The 12956-nt window shown below is 34.9% G+C and overlaps 1 protein-coding gene across 3 annotated transcripts; it reads right to left on the reverse strand.

Annotated features, from left to right (window-relative positions):
* Positions 1 to 4796: 4796 nt before the first annotated feature.
* LOC129308187 (2-isopropylmalate synthase 2, chloroplastic-like) lies at positions 4797 to 12671 on the reverse strand. Of its 3 annotated transcripts, none has more exons than XM_054949228.1 (13): positions 11719 to 12668; positions 11213 to 11426; positions 11056 to 11136; positions 9095 to 9187; positions 8913 to 8999; positions 7771 to 7871; positions 6715 to 6748; positions 6567 to 6641; positions 6218 to 6301; positions 5994 to 6128; positions 5669 to 5814; positions 5382 to 5551; positions 4797 to 5160 (listed from the first exon to the last, which is right to left on the reverse strand). In XM_054949228.1, exons 1-12 carry the CDS (start codon positions 12447 to 12449, stop codon positions 5392 to 5394), a joined length of 1941 nt encoding a protein of 646 aa, XP_054805203.1. In that variant the 5' UTR covers positions 12450 to 12668; the 3' UTR covers positions 4797 to 5160; positions 5382 to 5391. The 3 variants fall into 3 exon arrangements, with proteins under 3 accessions (XP_054805203.1, XP_054805204.1, XP_054805205.1); XM_054949229.1 differs by having other exon boundaries at positions 5382 to 5515; positions 11719 to 12666; XM_054949230.1 differs by lacking the exons at positions 4797 to 5160; positions 5382 to 5551; positions 5669 to 5814 and having other exon boundaries at positions 5995 to 6133; positions 11719 to 12671.
* Between the last annotated feature and the right edge of the window lie 285 nt (positions 12672 to 12956).

Raw genomic sequence — 12956 nt, forward strand, 5'->3', positions numbered from 1 at the left:
AATTATTATAAATACAAAGTAAATTTTTTATAAAATAAATTAATGAGAGTTTTCATAATTATTAATTATTTTTTTATTCTTTAATTTAATAAGGATATAATAATTTATTTATTAAAAAATGTTAATAATTTTTTATATATTTAAAAATAAAAAATATTTTAAAAAAACTCCTAATATATAAAAACCGATGGAATATATATGCATCCGCGTAAGATAACAGACCCGCGCTGTTGTCCAAACACCAAACAAAAGGCTGAGATTCTTTCAGACTGGTTTTACGGCTTTGTTTTCTCACGGAGGCCATGTGCCCCACTTCAGAAATATTCGAAGTTTGATGATTTGGTTAACTACTTGTTTATTTCTCTCACCTCAATAATCAAGAGAACAAAGAATATGGGGGGACACGTAAGCTAATGATTCCTGGGCATGAACATAGGGAAAACTATGTTAAAGTCGGCACCAAAAAATTAATGAATCTGATAATAATTAATTTTTTTACATAAAATATATAATTTTTATTATTATTATAATATAATTTTATATATAATATAGAAGAATAACAACCATAACTATATGAATAATAAGTGTCATCTTCTTCAAATATTTTGATTTTATAAATTTACATAAGATTTTATTTATGAAATTATTTTCATTTGATGAATATTATTTATTTCTATTATTTTTTTTTTCAACTTCTTTACTCATGATCTAGGCGGTTTGTTTAAGATTATAAAAATAAGTGATTTTCAAATAATTTAAAAATGTTATAAAAAATGATTTATTTTGCAGAGATTCTGAAAAACTAAAAATTATTGTATTTGATAATAATAATAAAAATCACTTTTTAAAATAGAAAGACAAAAATTTTAACAAGTATATAATAATAAAATGATCAAATGTATAATAATAAATTTGAACCCGAAATTGATAGCCTCCACTTAGACCATTCATGTCGTCTTCAACCAAAATACTCGAATGAAAGGAAGAGAAGAGCGTGGGCGTGGGGACTTTTCTTCCTCTCCCTATCGGTACGGTAATGAAAGAGCCAAGCGTCAGGCTCTCTTTTTTGTTGTTTTGCTACTCAGTCCGTTGCTTCTTCCTGTTGCTCACTGAACTCTTTCTATAGGATTGACTTAGCCATTCTTTATCTGATTCCTTGGCAGTGAGCAAGTCCAAGCCTTCTCCTTCATCATTTTTCTCCACACCCCGCCTTCTTCAAGATGGTGTGGTGGAACAAATGACGATTCGATACGTGATATCGTAAACGGTTTTAGGATTGAACGTGGGTACCATGGCTCTTTCCCTAGCAGTTGTGGGATAAAAGACACAATACTCTAGCAATGTCGACTTGTATTCTTGGTCTACACACGAGCCCGTGATCCTCCATGGCTTCTTGAAGAAACACTTTAGGTTCTGGAAGGGAGAAGTGAAGGTGGACTTAGACATGGTGAGCGAGCGATGTAGGGAGCAAAGGGGATGAGGAAGAACGACCTTTCGAAATAGAACGATCCAATTTCTGCAGGTTTTGCAATTCCTTGCTTTATGAATCTGACACGGGTTGGCCTCTCGAAGACTCGAACCCTCGAATTGTCGGACTTGGAAAAAAGTTGCAGAGTGTGAAGGAAACTCCGTGAAATTCAGACTTGACTCCTCTCCAATTTTTTCTCTCTCCACTTTTCATCTCAACCGTCAGATTCATTTTGAACGGTTGAGATTTGATGTTTATAAAAATAAATATAATAATAATTTTATGAAACATCAAATCTCAACCGTTTCAAATAAATCTGACGGTTGAGATAGAGAGTGGAGAGGAAGTGGAGAGAGAAAAAATGGAGAGAATCTGGGTTCGTGAAATTCGTCGTGTTTTTAAGCACCCTCTCTCTCTCTCATCTACTATAGGGTTTATTTAAATAAATTTAAAAAAAAACTAGTCAAAGCAGCTTCTTTACATATTTTGATTATTTTTAAAATTTTAAACAAATACATTAAAATTGTCAAGAGTATTTTTTTATAAAAAAGTTCTTTTTTAAAAATTAAAAAGGTTAAACAAATGGGCCAAATTTCCAACTCCATAATCACTTTTGTAGATGCAGCTAGCTATTCAAAGTATTCCATGATTTGCATCATCTATGCTCTTATTTTTTAAATATAAAAAAATATAGAACTACCCTACCTCCCGAATTTCTCTCCATTATTCTAACTTCCCCTTAATTTATTCATAATTTCAGATTTAAAATTTAAAAATGATAAGTAAATTATTATCCTAACTTTCCAATTTCTTACCCATAAATTTTAATTTTAAAAATATTTCATAATTACTCATAATTTTAAATTTTAATTTTAAAAATATTGCAATTTTTTTCATAATAAGCAAATTCTGTATAACTTTTCTACTCACAGATTTTTTTTTCATTATTCTAACTTCCTAATTTTTTATTTATATTAAAAATCTTGAAAAAATTTCGATAAAAAACATATTTCATGTGATTTCTTTGACTAACTTTCATGGAGCACCCCCTTGTCTTGTAGAGCATTTTTCTCAATATTCTCTAGATGATGTGGGTTAATTGTTTCTTTTTAGATTTAAATCCCCCTCCTCAATTTTTTTTATATTCATTTCAAACTAAGCAAAGACCAATGACCTTGATGATAAATAATAAGAAGATTTTAACACGGGATAGCAATATCACTGGCCCTGCTACCAATTGTCTATGACTTCACTTAACCCCATCATTGTGTTTAAGGTGCTAATTGATGATAGTAATTTGGTAGGACAATAAAAACTAATACTTTGTTTTCAAAATTATTCTCCTTTTATTGTTTTTTCATATTTTTCAAAGCGCTATGCTTTTCTCTTTCCACATGTTATTAAGGCACTTAATCTTTACAAGAAGAAGACTGGAAGTGAAAAGTTTTTTGGGATATGACTTAGATATACTGCCCCTACTTTATGTTCATCTTATTTTAAGTTCAAGCATGCATGTTTGTTCTTATTAACTTGCATTGTGAATAATATAATATTTAATTTTCAAGCCTATGCTCATGTTCTTAGCAAAACCATTAATTAACAGGTGTCCAATGGAGGTAAGATTAGGTGGTAGCAATGCTGCAACTACACTATGGGTAACAAATCAATTCAATGGTTGTCTAAGTCTTGCTACAAAGAAAGAACTTTAAGAATGATCAAATGAAATCATATCATGTATTTGTGAAGTATATATTATTCTGTCCTATTATGAAAATTAGATTCTTTTTGTGGCTTTTTTCTTCTAGATTAAATTTTGTTATTATTTTCAAATTTATTTTGAAGATTGCTTTAAATTTAATTCATCTTAATTGTATCATAATTGTAATCACAAAAAATTTACATAAAAATATCACGGGTATCCCAAATTATTTTATTTTAAAGTTAATAGAAAAACATTATTCTAATAATTTCAATTCTGCTTTTCACTTCGTTTATGTTATGATCTTATTTTGATCTATTATTTGAAACTATTTTACTGTGGCTTACTTTTTTTTTTTTTGGTGAACGTGACTTACTGGTTTTAACTGCATTAATAATCAATTTTAACTTATACTATATTTTTAAATTGATTGAGAACTACTTCTATAGTATTCCTATGTGCATATGGTACTGGTGATATAATATTTATGCTTAAAAAAATATTATTGCAAAGATGATAGAATTATAAGATCTCATACAATGCATCACGAGTGTATATAGAAGTAAGTGGTTGTGTGTGTTATATTTAACTTTAATTTAAGCATAGACAAGAATATAATTTTTTTTTTCAAGAAAACAAACGAAATCTCTCAACTATATGTATTTGTGTGCATCTATATATGTATGAATATGTGTAAATAGAATTAATATAAATAATCAAACCCTTTAAGATAAATGAAATGATAATTGTAATTAATTTTTGTAATTCATTCAAATAATAATAATCAAGTTAATATGTAAGAATAAAGGTAACTTTAATTTTGCAATTATTTTAATTTAAGAAAAATATAAGTTTTAGTTATGACTTGAATCTTATTGATTTAAACTATAAATTATATAGTCACACCATGCACATTGCACGGGGCATATGCTAATTATTATTAGCAAAAATAAAGAATTTGAGACTCAAATAACGGGAAGTCTATTCGGTAGTAGTCGAGTCTATGGGCTCAAAGTGAGACTCTTTTTTGAATGACGAGGAAAATCATCTAGGCCCACATATGACATAAAGCTCGCTAGAGGCAAAACCTAATTAAGTGACACCACAGTCGACGAATCGTGGTGGGATCTCATAGAGTCCACCAAGTCGAACGTTGTACCGTACAGACATATAGTAAGAATTGTAATGGAGAGCTTTGAATCAAGGTTAATGCATGAAAAAGACGGAAATACCAAAAGTGAGGGCATAACGTACAAGACTTGAGTCAATGTGAACGTCCTATGATTGTAAAACACGTTGGGTACGAAACGTGTGTTGACCTCATGATGCTGGCTTACATGCAAGCACGTGGAAGACCCGGGGATTAGAAAAAGATGGAAGGTCAAAACAGAAGAAACCAATAAGTATTGTATTACTTACCTAATTTGCTTATTCTTTCCACATCCCAATTTCTCGACTTGCAGAAACAGTAGAGAGAGGCTAAGATTTGCGCATGGTTGATCAATTTTGTAGGTTTCAAATTTTACCCGAGCAGCTAGCTTCAACGATAGAGGACCAGTCGGTGAGTGAGAGTAGCCTTGGATTGGGATGGAATACACACACTGATAGCCGCCGTGAGGAAGGCGAATATGAAACACAAAATCAAATCGTTTCTTTTACTTGCTTTCCAAATTTATTCAAGTTACAAATATCTTTCCAAACACTACGTAGATTATACGTGTATTTCAAGTTACCGTGCAATTATACAACTTCTAATCATGGCAACTAACAACCTCCCAGGAAAAGAAAAAAAACCTCTTATGTGCCAACATCTAACGCGAACATGGCTGCACCTGCACTTACTTCTAGTATCAGTATAATTAACAAATTCCAGAATACAACCCCAATCCACTAGTTTGGAGAGGTTTGACGAAGATCTGGAAGCTCCAATCAGCACAAATTCTTGAGCAAGCACCTGTTCCTCTTTCCACAGCTAACAGGAAATCGCAAAGCGCTGTGATACAAGCAGCAACTCACATATAGGTAGAGTAAAAATTAAATACAGTTCTTAACGTCTGGGATTAAATTTTTTACTTAAAATATGATGAATGATTTTACGTCTCACCATCGTATAATAAGACCTTTTGAAAAAGTTTTTCCATATATTATATTTATTAAATAACCTGACTGCAAACACTTGACTCTTGAAAAGGTTTGACTAAATTTTTTCCTTACCATAACTCCTTCATACAGCAACTTCGGTTCTCTCAGCTGAAATACTTGTTTCGCTAAAATCCATCATCTTGTTTAGTGCAGAAACATAAGCCTTGACACTGGAAACAACAATGTCCATGCTAGCCCCTGTCCCACTGACCCAAAAGCAGAACATCCATACGCAAATTTGTCTTAAAAGAACAAAATACGCTCAAGGGGAGGGGAAGGGGAGGGGAGGGGAGGGGAGGGGCCTCCCTTTCCCCCCAACCAAACAACACCTAAAGCAATCAACTCTAAATTCACCATACCTAAATGTTCTGTAAACTGTTTCTCCAGTTAAAGCGTGAGTGGATGGATGACTTGCCTTCCCTCGAATTACAACTCGGGTTGTAGCAATTGCGTCTATGCCTTCTGTAACTGCATTCAGTGAGTACTCCAAAAGTGTTGCTGGTTCCTGCATATGAATGAAGGTAGAAGATTCCTCTGTCATATCAAAAGAGTTAAAACAGATGCCGCATAATCCCAAGTAAAAAATGAGAAACGTTCGGAAATCAAAGTTTGCAGTATATTAAATGATTTCCAATATGTTCTCGAAAACTAAATAATATAATGAGAAAGCATCAAACTTTAAACCTTTATAATGAGATCGACAGCCTTGTAAGCTGAATCTACTGGTCCAGTACCGACAGAACAAGCAACATGAGCTTTACCATCAGCATCAATAAGTTTGACAGTTGCTGTCGACAGACCAAGAGTCCCACATGTCACCTGCACTGGATAGACAATGATCAATTTGGTTTATTCAAGCAACGCCTAGCTATTACATTAAACATCTTTCAAAGCATATTCAAATTTACCTGCAAAGCATCAAACTTCCAGATTGGTTCTGCCTGAAAAACTTCATCCGATACCAATGCTCGTAGGTCAGCATCAGTGATTCTCTAAAGACAATAAAAATCACATCCAAGTTAGGCCATGGTCAAATTTATTTTCAATACTGAACCTGAGAAAAAAAAAATTGTAGCATAGGCTGCTCGGTTGAAAACCTCATCCATTATTCTTGATTCTAGAGAGAATGGAGAGGCCATTGCTGTCAATGACCACTATTAATTCTTTGACATACAACACCAAATAGCAAAAACCTAGACACTAGTTTAACCTGATGGCTTTACAAAGTAAGGAAATTTTATGACTTATCATATATACCTTTTTTTGCTCAGCCACTGCTTTGAAACGCCAAAACATATTTTCAACTTGGTCATCTTTGAGCTCGTAACCAAGCTGAAACAAAATAGAACGAATCATAACAGCAAGAAAGATATAGAACTAATCTTTAACTCAAATATTTTTATACCTCTTCAAGTCTTCTTTTCAAAGCATGACGTCCACTACATCAAAAGAAGCAGTCATGTTTGTTCAGGGCTCCGGGGATACAAAGACATAAAAATATGAGATTACCAAAAACAAAATTATAAAACAAGAGGGGAAAAAATCTTGATTCAATATTGATCGATACAGCACAAAACATCTACATCCTCAAAGTGAAATAAGTGTTTCAGAGAGTAAATGTTAGATGCCATAGAACTAGAAGCATTTAAATCGCCAACTAGCTAATCATGGACATCTAACTATAGTAACCTTAAAGTAAACACAGAATTCTCATAAAAAAATGTAGTATATAGAAAAGGGCCTTCCAATGTTTTTAAACAATATGGACATTACTAAAAATATTTCAAAGCTCCATACGCCTCTCAAACAATCAAGCAGAGCTGACTTGACATTAAACATCTCATATTACCATTCTGGTTACGTGTCTTCATTAGGCTGGGAGAGATGAATTGGCAAGAGTGCTCTCATATCCAGGTGAAAAGAATGTCAAATGTGCGTACATTATCAGCAACGCTACAATTTCCTGGTCACGCTAACTTATAAGAGAATTTCTTACATTTACCTACAGCTCTTGTAACGATCCCCTTTTATCAAGTTAGACAATAAAGTAGTACAAAGAGAGCTCCTGCTCCACCCTGTTAAGATATGGAAGAATACGGTGCCATGTTTTGAAACCGGAAAATGTTTAAAAGTGATGAGGATAAGGATTCTCACATCTTAAGTCATATAAAATCAAACTCACACTTTACACTTAACTAACGGAATCTCATTGCACTAGAATTGGTAAATTATCGATACCACAGTAAAGACACGTTGAACATAAAAGTCCCCATAAAAGTCAAGATCATATAACTAAAAGTAATTCCAAACCATCCAGATTTTAAATATTGAAAATATATACAACAGTCAGTTTATGAGATGATAATTCCAAACAATTTAAAATAATACACAGGGATGAGCAGGGAGCAGAAGACCCACAAAGATAAAAATAACAGTTCAGAAAAAAGAGAAAATAGCATACCTAAGTTTCCCCAAAACAATACCAGCTTCATTGGATCTTTCAAACCCAATATCCTCTGGAGCTATTATTTCATATGTACCTTTGTGTTTTAGCATTCCATCCTACAACAACAACAACATTATTTAAGGCGCGCCCAGGGATAAGCCTGCTTAAAAATTAAAATGCATCCAGAGAATAGTCTGATATGGCTCAGACTAGGATCGTAATGAGGCTGTTAGGATGAACTAGTATAGCTTTCTCCTCATTTTCTTCAAATGAAATCTTGTAAAATTAAAGCAAACATTAATTTTGGATATTAATATGTCCTATGAGATAAATGATTCACAGGGTACCTGATCTGACTGAACTGAAAAACTCACTTGCACGGAACTTCTTTTTTAAATAAACTGGAGTTAAAGAAGAGAACAAATACAAACCAGGGAGAGGATATGATAGCCTCCAAGTAAAACGGAAAACAACAGAGAGCAAATGCAGCAAAGGTGAGCATTCCATCCGCATATCAGGAAAAGAAGCTCCCTTAAAAAGTTAAAACACACATTTAGAGCACCAAAGTGAATCCATAACACAACCTACCCAGTAACAAATGCCGCAACAAAGAGATGCCCAAAAGGCTTCTTAGAAATTAGCCATAGACAAACAATCTTTTCAATGCATTATGCTGCTCAGGCTATGAAGACAACAATCCCTCACTAGAACCAACAAATTGGACAAAACGGAGAAATAGAAAAACAAAACATGCATATAAAATAACTATCTAGACCTGACTTTTGATTCCTAAAGCAAGAACAATGCATGAGACATCAGATCCAGACATCATCAAGTGCAAGAGCCAATTTTGTCATAATGCACACATGACTGCTACCTGCCGTGCCTCAGGTAGGAATTTCATTTTTAAACCATGGAGACAAATTGGTTCTGCAGTTCAGCCAAATAACACGGTGGACTATTCTTAAAATTATGTCTTTTTATTAGTAATATGAGCATTTGTGTCACATGAGAAGCTGCAGCTGTTAAAGGTGAAACCTCATATTCAGTTGTAAAATAGTTTTATGTACAAAATATAAGCCCAAGAAGCATACAATAACTGTGCTGGAGTCTTAACCACCTTATAAGCATAATGTATCAGTCAATTTGACACTAACCTGATGAATGCCACTTTCATGAGCAAAAGCGTTAGCACCTACAAGAGCCTTGTGTGGCTGCAATTGCAAACCAGAGTACTCTTCAACCTATTGAAAAAGATGGTGAAAACCAACATTAGATGTCATTAATTGTAAAAAAAAAAAATAGGAAAAGAAAGGGAAATAATCGTTTGATACAAAACCATCTTGCTCGTCAAATAGATGTGACGTGTATTAATTCCTGTATAAAGACCGCCATAGACATGATCTTTCCCACATTTCAGAGCCATCACAACCTTAAAAGAAAAAGTAAGTCAGAGTTGTTAAAATCATTTGAAAATTTTAATCACTAAGAGAATATTAGAACAAGGACAGTGAACACAGAAAATTTTGCAAGGGTAGCTGCAAGTAGTGGATTCTACAAGAGCAGATTGAGTTATTATATAGGAAAAACTCACAAAAGCAAAGATTACTTAAAAAAGGAAAAGAATTTAAAATAAGAGATTATATCAAGAAAATCAATCAAGTTCTTCACAGACGGGAACTTCAATGTTCTATTGATATTTAAAGGTCTGAATCCTTTAAACAGATTTTTTTTTTTTTTTTGAAAAAAAGGAGGTATTCAGCTCACAGCAAGCCAAAAGATGAAAAACAAGCACATAAACAGGATATCACTGGCTTTTGAGAGGTTAGAGGTTATAGAACCATTTTTCAAGGCTTTTCCCGCCTGCTGCCATTGTAACATGTCCCAAAAACCTTCTGCTATCACCCAATCTCTCTCCAAATTCCACACCCAGCACATGCAATACTCTCAGATAAGACTTATATTCTCTCATGCACACCACCAGTGGTTAGCTCATTATATTTCCCTCGCATCCTTGTGTTTGATTGGTTTTTCCCCCGCTAAAAGCCTTGCTAAAGCCAGGCCCATGAGGAACTGGACCCATCATTCACATATTAACACATCATTATATAAATCCAATTACTCTGGTAAAAAATTATGAGAATGTGCACACTTGCACACACAGAAGATATCCGCAGTATATTCATAGAATAGTGTTTAATGTTTAAGAGATAAAGCGAATGGTATTTTAATATTATTAAAATAAAACCAGTAGTGTTATAACAAAGAAATCAAATTAAATTCGCAATTGTTCTCAACAAAATTATCATGAGTTATGCTGATCTCAACGAAGACAAAAAGAACGTCAGAGGGAGAAAAAGATGCTCATGACAAAGTGTGCAATGATACAGAAAAGGGATAGATGGATTTGTTCTGACAGTTTTCATGGTTCTAAAATTAGTATTACTTTTGCGAACTTCTGAATCACGGACAGATGTGTGATTGGTCATTGGACCATATATCAAATTCCATTTTTATATCAAAATAAGGCAAGGAAGTAGTCCTCCATCAGATAAAAAAACAAATGTGAGCACTGAGTGTGCACTTTCACATGATTTTTCAAATATAGACAAAGATTGGCATATACTCCTCCGGAGGGTGTGTAGGACTACAGGATCTCAATGAAATAGGCCCATCATTAACTACTAATCCTCAATAACCAGGACCACTCTAGGGTGGTGAACTGCATTGTTGTAAAAAGGCTAGAACTATCAGCCTGCGGCTTTGTGAACATTGTAAAATCTATGTGGTTACAAATTGATTGAGAAATTCAAGATAAGAAATTTATTTATGCTAGATGCATGAGCACAATCTCTTATGGACACAAAGGCCGATAGAGATGCAGAGTAACAATGAACAATAATCAAGGACAAATAGAAATAGCTTCGAAGGCACAATAGTCATTTCCAGATATAATACATTGCTGCAAAGGACTGAAGTTAATCAGCCTACTTGGATACTTGCATGAAAATCAAGTCTAATTATATCTGAATTTTATTTTGCATATAATTAACTTTTTAATAGTAACTACTGAGGATGCTACTTCTGAAGTTAATGTTCTAAGATGCACTATCATTTCATTTAGGGGCTGAATATGTGATGTTGCCCTGGCAGTATTAATCCTATTCCTACTGAAGACTAAAGAGTAATAAATTCTTCACATAAATTACATAATGAAAACTTAAAATAAACTGTGTTCCACTGTATCTATGCTTCAGTGATAGTCATTACATCTGTTTGGACAGTAAGATTAAGATTCACCTCTTCTAGAGATGCATTGCCAGCCCTCTCACCTATCCCATTAATTGTTACTTCCAATTGCCTTGCACCAGCACGTGCACCCTGAAAGCAGCTAAGATTAGATAAAAAATGCAATATATGTTTTTTGTCAGCATTAACTGTAGAGATCTGTGTATACCTCTAAGGTGTTGGCAGTAGAAAGTCCTAGATCATTTTGACAGTGGGTTGAAATGATGACATTTTCAATTCCAGGAGTATTGGCTTTTAAGTCAGCAATCAATCTTCCAAACTCACTGGGCATAGTTATACCGACAGTGTCAGGTATGTTTAACGTCGTTGCGCCAGCCTTGATTACTTCTCCCAATATCTGATACAGAAACTCCCTGTCCGATCTGGAAAACATGCCAGATTGAATCGGATGAAAGTCAATAACAGAAGTAGGAGTGGTCTCCAACACGTATCATTAGCTAACCAAAAATTAACTATATCTCTTCTTAAAAAATAAAAATTAGACGGAACGAATTGTAGTAAGATCACTCCTTCATCAGAAACGGATTCAAAACCCATTGCATGCATTGCTTCTCTGTATTTGCAGGTAGACTTTTCATACTTATTCCCATAGCCAAAAATCAGGCAAATTAAAAGAGGATAGGCAGAATCACGAGAAGAATGGACAGGAGAGACCTCCCAGCATCTTCAGGACTGAACTCCACGTCGTCGCAGCCTAAACTCCGGGCAAACTTCACCATATTCCGGGCAATCTCAACCACCTGCTCCTTAGTCTTTTTCAACTTATACTCCATGTGAATTGCGCTGGTAGCTATAAAGGTGTGGATTCTTGGCCTTTTAGCATGCTTCACAGCCTCCCACGCAGTACTAATATCCTTCTCATTACACCTGGATAATCCGCAAATGACAGGCACGTATCCTTCATCGTCAACAGCATTTCCAACCTCGTTGGCTATCATTTTCACAGCCTCGAAGTCATCTTTGGATGCAGCGGGGAAACCCGCCTCAATAATATCCACACCAAGCTTGGCGAGCTGGCGCGCTATGTCGATTTTCTCCTTGGAGGTCATAGAAGCTCCGGGGGACTGCTCGCCGTCGCGGAGCGTGGTGTCAAAGATCCGGACATAGTTGGGGTCAGGGATGTGATTGGGAATGTACTCAGGGCGACGGCGAGAGGGAGTGTTGTTCTGGGATTGAGAACAGGAAATGGAAGTGGATTTAGGAAAGGATATCTTTGAATTGGTTAAGATGGCGGATGTTGAGAGGGAGGAATGCGAAGGGAATGTGGGGTTTGAGATTCCAGGGAAGTGCAGGAGAGTGTGGGAAGAGTGACTGTTGGAGCTGAGAGAGGAAACGGAGTTGACTCTGGGCGACGACAGAACATGGCTGCGGAACACAGTTGCCATTGACGAACACACAAGCGAGAGATATCAATACCCTAAAACCTGTAGTGTAGTGAAGAAGGAGGACAGTGGGCAATGGGGTTAACAGTGCTTCAACTCAGAATGCTTCCTCTCAGTTGAAAATTCGGAGACGAACACGTTGAACGAGGGCCGGCGACTATTTTTCTGGAGTGGGGAAAAACATCGATGTGCTGGTTGTACAACTTAGAGGCTTTCAATAAACAATCCAATTAGTGGGTGTTATTCATCGAGATTCTTGTTCTCGCTCGTGCTACCCTTGACTCGTGGAATGGATTCGGATCCCTTATCCGGTTCAATTGAGAAATAAATCAAGCAATTGCCCACCCAGTGAGCCCACTTAATTCAAAGGGAAAATTTCACCCCAATTGCACTGAATGAAAAAAAAAAAAACTTTAAAAATATTGCATGACAGAGGCATTGATTTAAAATTAAATTTCATAGCCAAATGATAATATTATCCCTCCCTGTAAGAGCAAAGAAAAAAAAGTT

This window comes from Prosopis cineraria, unplaced genomic scaffold, assembly GCF_029017545.1.
Source record: "Prosopis cineraria cultivar Desert tree isolate PC_DT_omini unplaced genomic scaffold, ASM2901754v1 PC4, whole genome shotgun sequence".
Classification (NCBI taxonomy): domain Eukaryota; kingdom Viridiplantae; phylum Streptophyta; class Magnoliopsida; order Fabales; family Fabaceae; genus Prosopis; species Prosopis cineraria.

Bases quoted from the DNA above. Each gene is read 5' to 3' on its own strand.
- LOC129308187 (XM_054949228.1), bottom strand. From the start codon at position 12,449: ATGGCAACTGTGTTCCGCAGCCATGTTCTGTCGTCGCCCAGAGTCAAC. The intron at 9,188-11,055 runs GTGAATCTTAAT...TTTTCTTTTAAG, and splicing joins GCAATGCATCTCTAGAAGAG to GTTGTGATGGCTCTGAAATG. The intron at 6,749-7,770 runs GTATGCTATTTT...CTTTTGATGTAG, and splicing joins ATTGTTTTGGGGAAACTTAG to TGGACGTCATGCTTTGAAAA.